Genomic DNA, 16,973 nt, shown 5'->3' on the forward strand with positions numbered 1-16,973 from the left:
AATTCGAGGGGTAAAACGCCTCCACTTTGTGTGCACATACTCTTTATGTCTTGTGGACTTCACCTCTGACTCGTCTGATTGTCCATCGGCTGGAGACTCGACCTGTGGTACCTCATTACAGAGTCATTCCTCTCTGCTGAGGACTCACAATAAACAACACATAATGCACCATCACAGAGGACATTACAGGAGGAGGTATAATAGGAGAAGACTACAACCCCCAGCATGTGCAGACTGTTATTATGTGATATTAGAGGACATTATAGGAGGAGATATGAGAGAACTACAACTCCCAGCATGTCTAGGCTGTTGTTCTATCATTACAGGGAGGAGGTATAAGACAGGAAAACTACAACTCCCAGCAAGTCCAGGTTGTTATTATGGGATGTCAGAGGACATTACAGGAGGAGAGAACTACATCTCCCAGCATGTCCAGGCTGTTATTATGGGATGTTGAAAGACATTACAGGAGGAGGAGAGAACTACAACTCTCAGCATGTCCAAGCTTGTTATTATGAGATATCAGACATTACAGAAAGGATATATATTAGAGGAGAGGACTACAACTCTCAGCATGTCCCAGCTGTTCTTATGATATATCAGAAGACATTACAGGAGGAGCTATAAGAGGAGAGAACTACAACTCCCAGCATGTCCAGGCTTTTATTATGTGATATCAGAGGACATTACAGGAGTAGATATAAGAGGAGAGAACTACAACTCCCAGCATGTACAGACTGTTATTATGTGATATCAGAGGACATTACAGGGAGGAGGTATAAGAGCAGAGAAGTACAACTCCCAGCATGTCCCGGCTGTTATTTTGGGGTATCAGAGGACATTACAGAAGGGGGTATAAGAGGAGAGAACTACAACTCCCAGCATGGCCAGGCTGTTATTATGGGATATCAGAGGACATTACAGGGAGCAGGTATAAGTGGAGAGGACTACAACTCCCAGCTTGTCCAGACTGTTATTTTGAGATATCAGAGGACATTACAGGGAGGAGAAATAAGAGGGAAATACAACTCCCAGCATGTTCTGACTGTTATTATGGGATATCAGAGGACATTACAGAAGGAGATATAAGAGGCGAGAACGACAACTACCAGCATGTCCAGACTGTTATTATGGGATATCCGAGACATTACAGGGGGAGATATAAGAGGAGAGAACTACAACTCCCAGCATATCCAGGCTGTTATGTGATATCAGAGTACATTACAGGAGGAGGTATAAGAGATGACTACAACTGCCATCATGTCCAGGCAGGTATTATGGGATATCAGATGACATTACAGACGGAGATATAAGAGGAGAGAATTACAACTCCCAGCATGTCCAGACTGTTAATATGGGATATAACGTCACGTATTCATCATCACTTCTCCACACAGCACAGGAGCCACGCCCGTCATGTCACGTGATCAACATCACTGGTCCGTCTTCCCACACGTCTCCTCCCCACTGATCAGCTCCGCCCCTTGAACATTGATCACATGGTGTTGACATTACCACTGTTCCTTTAGCCACAACCCATTATATTTTGCACGGCTTAGCTCCGATCACTACTGCACTGGTCACATGATCCTTATTACCCCTCATGTCTCGTGATCATCATCACAAGTCCTTCACCATTTCTCTGCACTTTTAAGTCACGCCCCCTGATGCAGCGGTCAAGTGATTTTGATATCACAGGTCCCTCATCCACTTCTCCTCCACTCATAGGCTCCGCCCCTCCTGCTTCCGGGCACGTGGTGGTGATGTCGTCACAGGTCCTTTAGTTATTGCCGTGTATGAGGTAGAAAGCAGCACTGGTCGGGTGTTCTCTGTGTTATCAGTCACCCCTTTATAAGTGTTTATACAGAGAGTAGTCAATCATTGAGTGACCCTGCCCACTGGACTCCTAGCCAGGATTTAACCCCTCCAGTGCCGGCCTCTTTGGGGGTAAGTTGTTATTTCTGGTCTTTGTAGAGGTCGGATGTTTTGTGGGACGAGTCGTATTTTATAATGACGTAATATTAGGTTCACAACCTCCCAACTTTCAAATAGCGTAAAGACGGACAACCGATGTGGCACGCATAAGCCACACCTCTAATCCAGCCCAATCTTCGCCCATACATACCCGATTCAGCCCACACAGTAAAATGTCCCCATACTGTATAATGCCCCTATAGAATAATTTGTCGCCAAGACCTCGTCAACCAAATGGATTGCTGTCTCCCTGGTGCCAGGGTTCGGCATGTGGTGGAACGGATGGACAAATTGCTGGGAGGGCCTGGTGATGATCCAGCTGTTGTGGTCCATGTCGGTACCAACGACAGAATAAATGGTAGGTGGAGGAGCCTTAAGAATAATTTTAAAGAACTAGGCTACAAGCTGAAAGAAAGGACCTCCAAGGTTGTATTCTCAGGAATACTGCCTGTGCCATGCACATCACAGGAAAGACAGCGGGAGCTCAGGGAGTTAAATGCATGGCTGAAGTCTTGGTGTAGAGGAGAAGGCTTTGGGTTCCTAGAGCACTGGGCTGACTTTTCATTGGGGTACAAACTGTATTCTGTAGATGATTTGCACCTAAATGGAAGGGGGTCCGCTGTGCTGGGGGAGAGAATTCTAGCTGGGGTGGTGGAGTATTTAAACTAGGGCTGAGGAGGGAGGTCAATGTAGAAAATAAAGGGGTAGTCAGGTTAGAGAGGGGTCAGACTATATTGGTGGGGGGAGAAACAGACTGTGGGGAGAGGACTAGACAACAGGATACGGAGATCCTTTTGTTACAAAACAGCAGTGTAAATAAAAATGCCCAAATAAGGTAAAATCACATTTCTGATAATAAAAGCGAAAAACTGAAAGACAAGTTAAAGTGTATGTTCACAAAGGCCTTGGTACTGGAAGAAAATATAGATATAGTTGGTGTTGCTGAAACATGGCTGGACTCATCACATGACTGGGCTGTAAATCTACAGGGTTTTACACTTTTTCGGAAAGATAGGGCGAATAGGAAAGGTGGTGGTGTATGTCTGTATGTGAGAAGTGATATGAAGGCGAGTCTGAAAGAGACAATAGTGGGTGAACACTCTGAGGAGGTTGAAACCATGTGGGTGGAACTAGAAAGGGAGGTAATCACTGAAAAAATTACTTTTGGTGTAATCTATAGACCCCCCAATATAACTGAGGAGATAGAAGGTCAGCTATATAAACAGATGGAGCGGGCTGCACAGGCGGGTACTGTAGTAATAATGGGAGATTTTAATTTCCAGGATATTAATTGGTGTCATGGTTCAGCTTCAACTGCAAAGGGGAGACATTTCCTCAACCTGTTGCAGGAAAATTTTATGGGCCAGTTTGTGGAAGACCCGACTAGAGGTGAAGCTCTGTTGGATCTGGTCATTTCTAATAATGCAGATCTTGTTGGGAATGTTAATGTTCGTAAAACCTCGGTAACAGTGATCACAATATAGTTACATTTTACCTATACTGTAAAAAACAAACACAGGCTGGGAGAGCAAAAACATTTAATTTTAAGAAAGCCAATTTCCCCAGGATGAGGGCTGCAATTCAGGATATAGACTGGGAAGAACTAATGTCAAATAATAGGACAAATGATAAATGGGAGATTTTCAAATCTACTTTGGGTAATTATAGTGCAAAATGTATTCCTATAGGTAACAAGTATAAACGACTAAAATTAAATCCCACATGGCTTACACCTTCTGTGAAAGGGGCAATACATGACAAAAAAAGGGCATTTAAAAAATACAAATCTGAGGGTACAGCTGTAGCCTTTGTAAAATATAAAGAGCTTAATAAAATCTGTAAAAATGTAATAAAATCAGCAAAAATACAAAATGAAAAGCAGGTGGCCAAGGATAGTAAAACAAATCCTAAAAAATTCTTCAAGTATATAAATGCAAAAAAGCCAAGGTCTGAACATGTAGGACCCCTAGATAGTGGTAATGTGGAGTTGATCACGGGGGATCAAGAGAAGGCAGAGTTACTAAATGGGTTCTTTAGCTCTGTATATACAACAGAAGAAAGAGCAGCTGATGTAGCCGATGCCAGTGCTGTTAATATATGAGTTGATATACTGAATTGGATGAATGTAGATTTGGTCCAAGCTAAATTAAATAAAATAAATGTGCACAAGGCTCCGGGACCAGATGGGATACACCCTAGAATTCTTAAGGAGATTTGTTCAGTTATTTCTGTCCCCCTTTTCATAATATTCAGAGATTCTCTAGTGACTGGTATAGTGCCAAGGGACTGGCGCAGGGAAAATGTGGTGCCTATTTTCAAAAAGGGCTCTCGGTCTTTCCCGGGTAATTATAGACCAGTAAGCTTAACATCCATCGTGGGGAAAATGTTTGAGGGGCTATTGAGGGACTATATACAGGATAATGTAACAAAAAATAGTATTATAAGTGACAGCCAGCACGGTTTTACTAAGGACAGAAGATGTCAAACCAAACCTGATCTGTTTTTATGAAGAGGTGAGCAGAAGCCTAGACAGAGGGGCCACTGTGGATTTAGTGTTTTTGGACTTTGCAAAGGCATTTGACACTGTCCCCCATAGACGTCTAATAGGTAAATTAAGGACTATAGGTTTAGAAAATATAGTTTGTAATTGGATTGAGAATTGGCTCAAGGACCGTATCCAGAGAGTTGTGGTAAATGATTCCTACTCTGAATGGTCCCCGGTAATAAGTGGTGTACCCCAGGGTTCAGTGCTGGGACCACTATTATTCACCTTATTTATTAATGATATAGAGGATGGGATTAATAGCACTATTTCTATTTTTGCAGATGACACCAAGCTATGTAATATAGTTCAGTCTAAGGAAGATGTTCGTGAATTGCAAGCGGATTTAAACAAACTGAGTGTTTGGGCATCCAGTTGGCAAATGAAGTTTAATGTAGATAAATGTAAAGTTATGCATCTGGGTACCAACAACCTGCATGCATCATATGTCCTAGGGGGCGCTACACTTGGAGAGTCTCTTGTGGAGAAGGATCTGGGTGTACTTGTAAATCATAAACTAAGTAACAGCATGCAGTGTCAATCAGCTGCTTCAAAGGCCAGCAGGATATTGTCGTGTATTAAAAGAGGCATGGACTCGCAGGACAGGGATGTAATATTGCCACTTTACAAAGCATTAGTGAGGCCTCATCTAGAATATGCAGTTCAGTTCTGGGTTCCAGTTCATAGAAAGGATGCCCTGGAGTTGGAAAAAATTCAAAGAACAGCAACGAAGCTAATAAGGGGCATGGAGAATCTAAGTTATGAGGAAAGATTAAAAGAATTAAACTTATTTAGCCTTGAAAAAAGACGACTAAGGGGGGACATGATTAACTTATATAAATATATTAATGGCACATACAAAAAATATGGTGAAATCCTGTTCCATGTAAAACCCCCTCAAAAAACAAGGGGGCACTCCCTCCGTCTGGAGAAAAAAAGGTTCAACCTGCAGAGGCGACAAGTTTTCATTACTGTGAGAACTGTGAATTTATGGAATAGTCACCGCAGGAGCCGTCACAGCAGGGACAGTAGATGGCTTTAAAAAAGGGTTCGATAATTTCGTAGAACAAAAAAGTATTAGCTCCTATGTTCTATGTTCTATGTTTTCCCGTCCCTTGGTTGAACTTGATGGACATGTGTCTTTTTTCAGCCGTACTAACTATATAAATATGTAACTATGTAACAGTATAATATCCCCATACAGTGTAATGCAACCATACAGTATAATGCCTCCATACAGTAAAATTGCCCCTATACAGTATAATGTCCCCCCATACAGTATAATGCTACCATACAGTATAATGCCCCCATACAGTATAATGCCCCTATACAGTATAATACCCCCATACAGTATAATGTCCCCATACAGTGTAATGCCCTCATACAGTATAATGCCCCCATACATGTCTCCTAAGTGACCCAACAATGCAGCACTAGCAGCCGGGGCATCACTAAGGACTTAAAATGTCAGGGGAAATAGCCCCAATACACATGTGTCCGCCCAAAAAAATGTGTGTGTGTGTGTGTGTGCATAGCACTACGACCCTATAAACTATGGATAGGATACATTGGCTCAGCAGACAGTATCACACATTATAGGATTAGATACAGGGCTCAGCAGACAGTATCACACATGATAGGATTAGATACAATGGCTCAGCAGACAGTATCAGACATGATAGGGTTAGATACACAGCTCAGCAGACAGTATCACACATGATGGGATTAGATATAAGGCCCAGCAGAGTTTCACACGATGGGATTAGATACACAGCTCAGCAGACAGCCACTGTATCTAATCCTATCATGTGTGATACTGTCTGCTGAGCTGTGTATCTAATCCCATCACGTGTGAAACTCTGCTGGGCCTTATATCTAATCCTATCATTTGTGATACTGTCAGCTCAGCCACTGTATCTAATCCTATCATGTGTGATACTGAGCTGACAGTATCACAAATGATAGGATTAGATATAAGGCCCAGCAGAGTATCACACATGATAGGATTAGATACACAGCTCAGCAGACAGTATCACACATGATAGGATTAGATGCAGTGGCTCAGCAGACAGTATCACACATGGTAGGATTAGATATAAGGCCCAGCAGAGTTTCACACATGATGGGATTAGATACACAGCTCAGCAGACAGTATTACACATGATAGGATTAGAGATAGGGCTCAGCAGACAGTATCACACATGATAGGATTAGATACAGTGGCTCAACAGACAATATCACACATGATTGGATTAGATACAGTGGCTCAGCAGACAGTATCACACATGATCGGATTAGATACAGGGCCCAGCACGCTGACATTGCGGCTACAGCGCTGGACCCAGGAAAGGTGTTTGTGTTTTTTTACAGGTTCGGTCATTGGACTACTTAGGATTCAAGGACAATTTCAATGACAGCGTTTTTTTATTCTCAATAAAATGGTTAATGGGGGTTGTGTTTTTTTATTTCAATAAAATATTTTTTCTATGTGCTTGTACTTTTTTAAACTTTATTATTACCGCCTTAGTAATGGCCGCTGGCTGATTGACAACCTCCATTACTAAGGTGGGGCTTAATGTTAGCAGGTGCAGAGGCTAACACTAACCCCCATTATTACCCCCGTACCCACCGCCACCAGGGGTACTGGGAAGAGCCCGGTACGAACCAGTACCCGACCATCTGCAGTGACAGGCAGGTACCGGGGTGGCCGCAGGCTGGTAGAATTAGGCTGGGGAAGACCAAAAACAGTGGCCCCTACCACCCTAGTAATGCTGCCTGCTGCTGCTGTGTTGTATCTGGCTGGTTATGAAAATTAGGGGGGACCCCACATCGTTCTTTCCAATTATTTTGTATTTTATCTTTTTTAAATGACGTGGGGTCCCCCCCATTTTTCATAACCAGCCAGATACAATAAAGCAGCAGCAGCCTAGCATTACCAGGGTGGGAAGGGCCACTGTATAAGGCCTTCCACAGCCTGCGGCCGCCCCATTGCCCGACCATCACTACAGATGGTCAAGTACTGGTTCGTACCCGGATCTTCCCAGCACCCCTGGTGGCGGTGGGTACCGGGGTAATAAAGGGGGTTAGTGTTAGCCTCTGCACCGGCTAACACTAAGCCCCGCACTCAGCCGGCGGCCATTACTAAGGCGGTAGTAATAAAGTTTAAAAAAAAACACAAAGACATAGAAAAAATATTTTATTGAAATAAAAATAAACCACACAACCCCCATTAACCATTTTATTGATAATAAAAAAAGCCGTCATCAAAGTAGTCCTGGAATGTAAAATCTTGTGTAAGAAAACACACAAAAAACGATTAGTAACACATGTGTTAGGCTTAGGGTATGTGCACACACACTAATTACGTCCGTAATTGACGGACGTATTTCGGCCGCAAGTACCGGACCGAACACAGTGCAGGGAGCCGGGCTCCTAGCATCATACTTATGTACGATGCTAGGAGTCCCTGCCTCGCTGCAGGACAACTGTCCCGTACTGAAAACATGATTACAGTACGGGACAGTTGTCCTGCAGCGAGGCAGGGACTCCTAGCATCGTACATAAGTATGATGCTAGGAGCCCGGCTCCCTGCACTGTGTTCGGTCCGGTACTTGCGGCCGAAATACGTCCGTCAATTACGGACGTAATTAGTGTGTGTGCACATACCCTTAGATACAGGGCCCATGTGTGATACTGTCTGTGGGACCCTGTATCTAAGCCTACCACAAGGTAGGCTTAGATACAGGGTCAGGCAGACAGTAATCTTATACAGTAATAAAGGGCCCATCAGACAGGATCACACATGGGCCATGTATCTAAGCCTACCATGTGATTGGCTTAGATACAGGGCCCAGCAGACAGCATCACACAATCTGTGATCCTGTCTCATGGGCTCTCTAAACCTGCTACATCGTAGGCTTAAAGGACTTGTCCAGTCCGTAAACATTGATGGCCTATCCTAAGGATAGGCCATCAATAGCTGATGTGTCGGGGTCCGTCTCCCAGGACCCGCCAATTAGCTGTTTTGAAGGGGCCGCAGCACTCGTACGAGAGCTGCTTCCCCTTCATTTACCTTACTCGCTCACACTGTGAATCGCCGACACCGATTCACAGTGTGACCAGAATGAAGTGACCGTAATGAAGGGGAAGCAGCTCTCGTACAAACACTGCGGCCCCTTCAAAATAGCTGATTGGCCGGCTCCCGGTAGTCGGACTCCGCCAATCGGCTTCAGCAGACGGATACTAATCTTACCCTCCTCTTCAGCCGCGGCGGAAGCTCTGTCCTAACTCTATCCAGGATCACGATGCTGTGCGCGGCGCTTAGCATTGTGACGTCATGTGCTGCACACAGCGCTGTGACGTCAGGACCTCCACTGCGCTCCGGAACCAGGAGGGTAAGTACTGTCAGTTACTATAGTAACAGGGGCCCGCGGCCCGAGTTACTATAGTACATTTTTATTGATGTGGTGCGGGGGGCTGCGGGCCCCCCTGGCTTCGGGGCCCGGTCGCAATTGCGACCACTGCGACCCCTATAGCTACGCCACTGCCTATAATATTGCAACATACACTACGCACAATACTGCTACACAGTCTACACACACACAATACCAGTATATACACTATATACTCTACACATCAGTTTTCCCACTATTTACACAAAAGCACAGCAAAAACAGTTTCTAAATTATTGCTGCAAAACTACAATGTGTGAATATCCTTACAGTATCATATGTACACGAGAATCATATTTCCACATACACACAGATTATATATACATATATATATATATATATATATACATACACACACACACACACACACACACACACACGCATATATATATATAACACACATTTACACACTCATACACACACTTACCTTCTATGTAGGATCTCTAATGCAGACAGTATCATATATAGACGAGAATCATATATATATATATATATATATATATACACACACACACACATTTACACACACTTACCTTCTATGTAGGATCTCTCATGCAGTCTCTTGAAGCAGCATGGGCTTTACAACATGCCCCATCCCAGGCCAGCAGATATAACTATATGCAGAAGTAGCTGGTCTGTTAGACAAATAGGGGGACACAGCACACGAGAGGAGGGGGGCAGAGGAGAGGGAAGCAAGGGGACACAGGAGAGGAGGGGGATACAGGAGACACAGAAGAGTGACACAGGAGAGGAGGAGGGCACAGGAGAGGGACACAGGGGAAGACTAGACACCGAGTTTCTTCTCTGCAGACGCTGTGGCTGTGAACTCTCCCCTCCCCCTCTTCTCTGCCCCGACTGCTTCAGACGAAAGGGACAGAGAGGGAGAGGACGTCGCTTGTATGCACAGCAGTCCACCGCTCACCTCATTCGTCTGGTCACTTGCTTGAGGAGACGACCGCTCCTCCTGCAGACCTGCTCCTCTCTGGTGGCGCGTGCTTCATACAGTGTCAGAGAGGAGCAGGAGTGTTCTCACAGACGGGCACGTCTGCTAAGTAAAATAATCCCCCTCCCCCGGTCCAGTCCGTCTCTCGCTCAAAATGCCGCCCCCCACTTTCAGCTGGGCTGTGCCGCCTGAGGCTGTCGGCTCACCTCGCCTCATGGTAGATGCGGCACTGCATACAACTTATTCACTGAATTTTATACATTTCTTGTTAATGTCATTCACCAAGCGGTTTAAGGGAATGTTCACACGTATCGAATACGACCCACAACACGCAAGGAAATTACCCCGAATATTCACCCCAAATGGTGGACGTATAATCCTCCCGAATATCTACTACAGAAATACAACAAGGCCGATCCTTCCCTCTTCCAGCGTTTCCATAGCAACACGCCCTGCTCTTCCGGCTGTGTCCAGGGGACCGCTATAATGACATGTGACCTCTCCAGCCTGTGATTGGCTGCAGGGGTCACATGACACCTTCTTTTTTATATATGTGTAACCTGCAGCGATGCTATGTACACGCTCTGGAGCCGCAGAGGATTCTAGGAACAATGGCGTTTGTTGCGGAGCTTGACTATCCCATTGAACTTAATGGGGAAATTCTGCAACAAATGCGCAGCGAATCCGCGGTATAAATCCGATATCCTACGTGTTTATAATCCGCACCGCAGGTTAACTCCTTAATGACCAGGCCAGTTTAATTTTCGGTTTTCCCTCCTTTCCTAACTTTTTTAATTTAAACCTGCTCCATACTTCTCTCCCCGCACCATGACCTTCAGTGTTGTCATGGGGATGGCCACCTTTGGACATTACTGATGTGTTACTGGCGTCTTTCTTGTTAGTATCTAGAAGAGGTTTCTGTATTCGCACCATTAATGTTGTACAAGCGACATATTGACCCTGACATTGTAGAGAGCGGATGAGATAAATGACGTGATGTGTATAATCTATATCTGTCTTACTAGTGACACCCCGTTATCTGTACAAGACAAAGAACTATTTGTAGCTCTGTTATAATTCCAGGATCGGCTTTTTATGACCACGGTGGAAATAACCTTCAGTGGTGAGACAAGTATGACTTCGTATTTCACTCTCACATAAACTCGGGGGGAGACGTTGTCCTCGTGTTGGGGTCTCTCTGGAATAACTCATACACCATCCCGAATAATGTCATCCAGTCCTGACCGCAAATGGGAAGACACTTTACAATAATGTTTCTGAGCTCCTTATACTTCACGCTGAAAGAAGTCGTAAAATATCATCATTTATCAGTGAAATAGTTAATAGTTCAAAAACATCCAGAATAAAACGCTTTGTAAGGTGAAGTTTTTATCACTTCAAAAATAAAGACCGGACTTATAAATGATGATATTTTAGGTTTTTTTTTCTCTACACAATTGAAATTGACAACTCATCATTACTCCACAATCTTGAGGTGAGGATGGTCTCACAGAGGAGCCCCCTCCCAAACACTTAGATGCCTCAGTCGCTATTGACCGCAGCATCGAAGGGGTGAAATGGTTATAATCAAAGTCGTCTTTGCAGCAGGTGTCCAGTCTTTCCTATGTCATGTGAACAACTCCTGAGCGGTAGGTCCTGTGCAGGAAGGGGTTAAATGAGTAAAATAAAAGTTTATACTGAATATTATCCCACAAAACAATGTATTACTCTGCTCCGCTCCACCTGTGCTATAACATGATGATAAGGGATCACACTGCATGTTCCCTATATATAAATACACCTCAGCTGCTGCAGAACCTCACAGTTCATATTAAACACTGACTGCATAGTGTGCACCACGTCTTGTGAGATGTCAGCAATGTCCCCCCAGTATCCGCCATGTGTCAGGTTGTCAGGAGTCAGGTCTGCATTGTCTGGGGTGGGGGGGTGTCTTCATTTTACTCTTCTCACCTGAGAGATATGCCATATGTGTCTGATATGTGGGGGTCCCATCTCTATGTGGAGAACGGGTGTCCCCCGACCCGCCTGGTGAGGTGATGACTACATCCAGGTGGAGAATGAATGGAGAGGTGACCACACATGTGCACGACTCTATAGGAGTTCAAGAAACAGCCGAGCACGGCCAGAGGTGGAGCCGCATCTATCAGACATTTCTGGCATATCCTGGGGAGAAATGTCCGTGTTAGGAATACCCCTTTATTCCATGTGGTGACGGCTCTGAGAAGATGTTTCTCTCAATGATGAATAAGTGAGGTTCTGTATGTCACACATGATGGTGTCCCCTGTATGATTTCCATCTTCTCCTTTCTTCATAAAGACGTCTGCAGTACTAGATCCTCCAGTTCCTCCAGTTTTCTAATCTTCTACTCCTCAACGTTCCTTCTTCTGAGTGACCCACCAAGGATGGACAAGGACAGGAATGAGATGAGCAGAAGAATATTAGACTTCACCTTGGAGATCATCTACTTGTTGAGCGGAGAGGTAAACTTTTCTACATTATAGAACAAGTCACACATAGGGAAGGGACAATACATAATAGGAAGTAATAGGAAGAATCCAGTGTCCTGTATAACAGCGTCCAGACCTTCCAAGTGACGTCAAGAAGCCACCAGCAGAAAAGCTGAACATCGGCCACTAATATGGTCCGTTATGTGTCATGTCACCAATGCAGCAATAGTAATGTTGTAGAGCAATGACAAGGAACCAGGAGGATCAGGATGACCTCTATATAGAAACATAGAAGATGACGGCAGGAGGAGAGCACATGGTCCATCTAGTCCCCCCCAATATTATTTCCTTTTCAGTTTTGGCCTCGTTCTATTTTCTCAATGTCTTTTTGTAGGTGAGGTCTCCAGTATTACAGATGTGGGGTCACTAGAGCGCCATACAGCGGGGTCACATTCTCCCTCTCTACTGAGGGGGGAATACTGTGTTCAGTTCTCTAAGTGTCTCTCTCCATACACAGGAGTACACAATAGTGAAGAAGACATAGGGTGACTGTACGACTCCCATCATTCATGAGTCAGGAGGATGGAGCAGTAGTCAGAGCCCCATCACAGAGCCTCCCCCTCACTCCCGGATACATGAGAAGAAGATCTTAGAAGTGATCTACAAGATGACTGAGCTGCTGACTGGAGAGGTGACACTGCTGGGAAATTCTACAGTAACAGCAGTGGAGGTGTCTGGGTGAAGACTGTATCATTGTGTGTGTCAGGTTCCTATAAGGTGTCAGGATGTCACTGTCTATTTCTCCATGGAGGAGTGGGAGTATCTAGAAGGACACAAGGATCTGTACGAGGAGGTAATGATGGAGGTCTACCGGCCGTGCACATCACAAGGTAAGAAGAGACAGATATATATATTGGCATTACTGTGGGCACAGGCTGGACTGGCAGCCATGTTGAGAACACCTGCTGTATATCTGTGATGTGGGGGCCATTACTTTACACATCTGTGCACATTTGTGGGGAGGGTAATTCATGTGTGGAGCAAGAAAATCATGGAGTCTCCTTGTAATATTTGTCCCACCACAGACCACGTGGCTTGTAGTACATCAATTTCGCTGATTTCTGTAGCCCTGGACTCAAGCTTTTGCAAAACTACAACTCCCAGTGTAGCTCTCAGGGCATGCTAGGAGTTGTAGTTCTGCAGGATGGAGAACTGATTTATACAAAGGTTTCATGAAAAGGGTAGAACATCCATGACATCCAGAATAAGGTCTCATCCAGACCCTTGCGCTCCCCATATAAAGCTTCATATTACAGGAGGACGGCACTGACAGATCACATGGGCGTATACATTTTTTTTTTACACATTTTGGTTTATTTTGTTAATTGACCCCATTCTGGTAAATGTGATGATGTCACGTGTCATGACATAGCTGTGACCCTGTGATATCTCGCCCACTTAGCACCCATGACCCATGGTGGGGGGTGTTTTCCATGTGGCATTGGATTAGCTGTAATAACATTTCTTCTACTCTGGGGTCACATATTACACCACTCGCCCCAAAAGCCATGCGGTCTTGGCATGAACACAATTTCAGGTGAGAGTCTATGACCACATATGTAAATGCCGTGTTGTATGTTTTATGGCTGCGATTCTACATGTTTGAAAGTCTGTGGAATTGACCACATTGGTTTGGGAATTCTTTGAAGTGATAAAAACTAACCCAGAGGGTGTAGTGTGACCCTACTGTCTGTATTCTTCTACCATATTACATTATATATGGCCGCTCTGTTGTAACGGTTCACTGGGATACGCTTCTTGTGATGTCATCTAGAATGTGGGCAGATTCTATTTCTCTACACTCTGAGCGTGATGTCATATGAAGGGCGTGGCCTGTAATCTGTATATGTTCCGTTTGCACATAATGGCCATCACGTTGTGACCTCATCAAGTGTATAAATTGGGGTCACACATTGACCGCAGTGTCAGTTTCTCTTGCTGGTTCTCATCATGGATGTGTCTTATAAGAAGAGGAGGTTGGTGAAGATGTTTCCAATGATGAGTGTTATAGTGAAGATGGAGGTTGGCGGACGCCAGTTTCCAGAGGACGTGGAGATGGAAGGAGGACGACGAGAAGATGGAGGTTGGCGGACGCCAGTTTCTGGAGGACGTGGAGATGGAGGAGGACGACGGGAAGATGGAGGTTGGCGGACGCCAGTTTCCAGAGGACGTGGAGATGGAGGAGGACGACGAGAAGATGGAGGTTGGCGGACGCCAGTTTCTGGAGGACGTGGAGATGGAGGAGGACGACGGGAAGATGGAGGTTGGCGGACGCCAGTTTCCGAGTGACGTGGAGATGGAGGAAGTGGAGGATAATGATGACAAAATGGAGGTTGGCGGACGCCAATTTCCAGCTTATGTGGAGATGGAGAAACTTTCGGGGGCTACCGTTAACATCAGGGCCTCCAACCCCCGAAAGAGAAAGTGGCCATTTTAGTAACATCTGCTGCTCGGGCCCCATTTACCATCAGGGCCCCCAACCCCCGGGAGATAGCGGCCATCTTAATCCCATCTGCCGCTCGGGGCCCATTTACCATCTTTAGGTGAGGTAAGTGCCGTCCACTGATGATCTTCTCACCTCACGACTCTTCTACAGCCGCCTGGACACTGAATTTCTGATGTTTTTGTAGTTGTCACCACCAACATCATGGCCTTTACCACCTAAACCATCTGAATCTCCCATGAAGATTCCTCCAGTGCTGAGAACCAGTGACGAGCAGAACAGACGCGGGATCCGGTAAGTCTGACGTCTTCCGCTCGTCTTCTCCTTCTGGTGAAGGTTTTGGGAAGTTTTTTGCTTATTTGTATATTTTTCTTTTCTAGGATCTGACTTCGAAAAACATGAAAAACATTTCGGTCTTTTCTGATCCAGGACTGAGCTGTGTAAGGGGAGACTGGCGGCCATATCCATGTATGAAGAAGAACCCTCCCCCTCTTCATCTCACCGATCATCGCCTGTTAAAGGGCCAGAGCCACAGAAAACTGCACAGAAATTCTACCAGATTCTAGAATAAACAGATTTTTCGTTACAATTTTTAGTGTTTTTATTTATATGTTGGGGAATTTATCCAGGGAACCTTTGTTCTATGGGGATCAGAAGGATGTACAGAGGTCATAGGTGTAATACTCTGCAGAATATATCACTATGTATCTGTCAGAAGGTAGAGGAGCAATGTTCTGCAGATCTCTAGAGAGGTCAGTGGTGTAATAATCTGCAGGATATATCACTATGTATCTGTCAGGAGGTAGAGGAGCAATGTTCTGCAGATCTCTAGAGAGGTCAGTGGTGTAATAATCTGCAGAATATATCACTATGTATCTGTCAGGAGGTAGAGGAGCAATGTTCTGCAGATCTCTAGAGAGGCAGTGGTGTAATAATCTGCAGAATATATCACTATGTATCTGTCAGGAGGTAGAGGAGCAATGTTCTGCAGATCTATAGAGAGGTCAGTGGTGTAATAATCTGCAGGATATATCACTATGAATCTGTCAGGAGGTAGGGGAGCAATGTTCTTCAGATCTCTAGAGAGGTCAGTGGTGTAATAATCTGCAGAATATATCACTCTGTATCTGTCCGGAGGCTTTTTGGAATTTTCTTGAAAATATAAACCATTGCTGGTAAATATATAAATTGTCTAACGTCTTAAGGACTGATAAAAAAGTAATGCCGACCGGGCACAATATATTACCCCCCCCCCCCATAAAAAGGTGGAGGTGAAAGGTCAGAATGTTTTTCTTATTTTGCATATACTTAATTTTATTCCTTTATTTCAGTAACACAACGGATGATAACAGAGAATCACAGCTCCATATTTATTCCCCACGATTCTGCCGTTTTTAGTAATGTGACATATGTGGCCCTAGTGTGTGATGTGACTTACTGGACTCTTTGCAGTGCAACTCACGCGGCGGCGACAGTAAAACATCAGAAACCGGAGAACAAATTTGAAAAGTTAGGCCCCCAGTTTGTGCAAAGTGAAATTGAGCAGCGTAAAGAAAGCACCCGAGTGGGAGTGCCCCCCCCATAAGAACAATGGGCTCTAGCATTTGCCCGGGTTTGCCGTGTGTGGACGTTGGCCCTGATCTGCGTCCTGAGAACGCAGATGTAGTTGACACCAGTACATGCGGTCGGCCAATAGGGACACAAGAGAACAAGCCCCCAGGAGTACATCAGGGTATATGTAATATGTGAGGAGTACATCAGGATATATGTAATATGTGAGGAGTACATCAGGGTATATGTAATATGTGAGGAGTACATCAGGGTATATATAATATGTGAGGAGTACATCAGGATATATGTAATATGTGAGGAGTACATCAGGATATATGTAATATGTGAGGAGTACATCAGGGTATATGTAATATGTGAGGAGTACATCAGGGTATATGTAATATGTGAGGAGTACATCAGGGTATATGTAATATGTGAGGAGTACATCAGGGTATATGTAATATGTGAGGAGTACATCAGGGTATATGTAATATGTGAGGAGTACATCAGGGTATATGTAATATGTGAAGAGTACATCAG

General features: G+C 44.6%; 1 protein-coding gene across 1 annotated transcript in view; it reads left to right on the top strand.

The window, feature by feature from the left end:
* The first annotated feature begins 13,150 nt into the window (after nt 1-13,150).
* Nucleotides 13,151-16,973, top strand: part of LOC142664662 (uncharacterized) — a 429,232-nt gene continuing 425,409 nt past the window's right edge. Inside the window, exon 1 of the mRNA XM_075843874.1 lies at nt 13,151-13,269. Within this exon, the coding sequence (XP_075699989.1) occupies nt 13,185-13,269 (85 nt within the window). The 5' untranslated portion in view covers nt 13,151-13,184. The remainder of the gene's footprint in view (nt 13,270-16,973) is intronic.

This window comes from Rhinoderma darwinii, chromosome 1, assembly GCF_050947455.1.
Source record: "Rhinoderma darwinii isolate aRhiDar2 chromosome 1, aRhiDar2.hap1, whole genome shotgun sequence".
Taxonomy (NCBI): domain Eukaryota; kingdom Metazoa; phylum Chordata; class Amphibia; order Anura; family Rhinodermatidae; genus Rhinoderma; species Rhinoderma darwinii.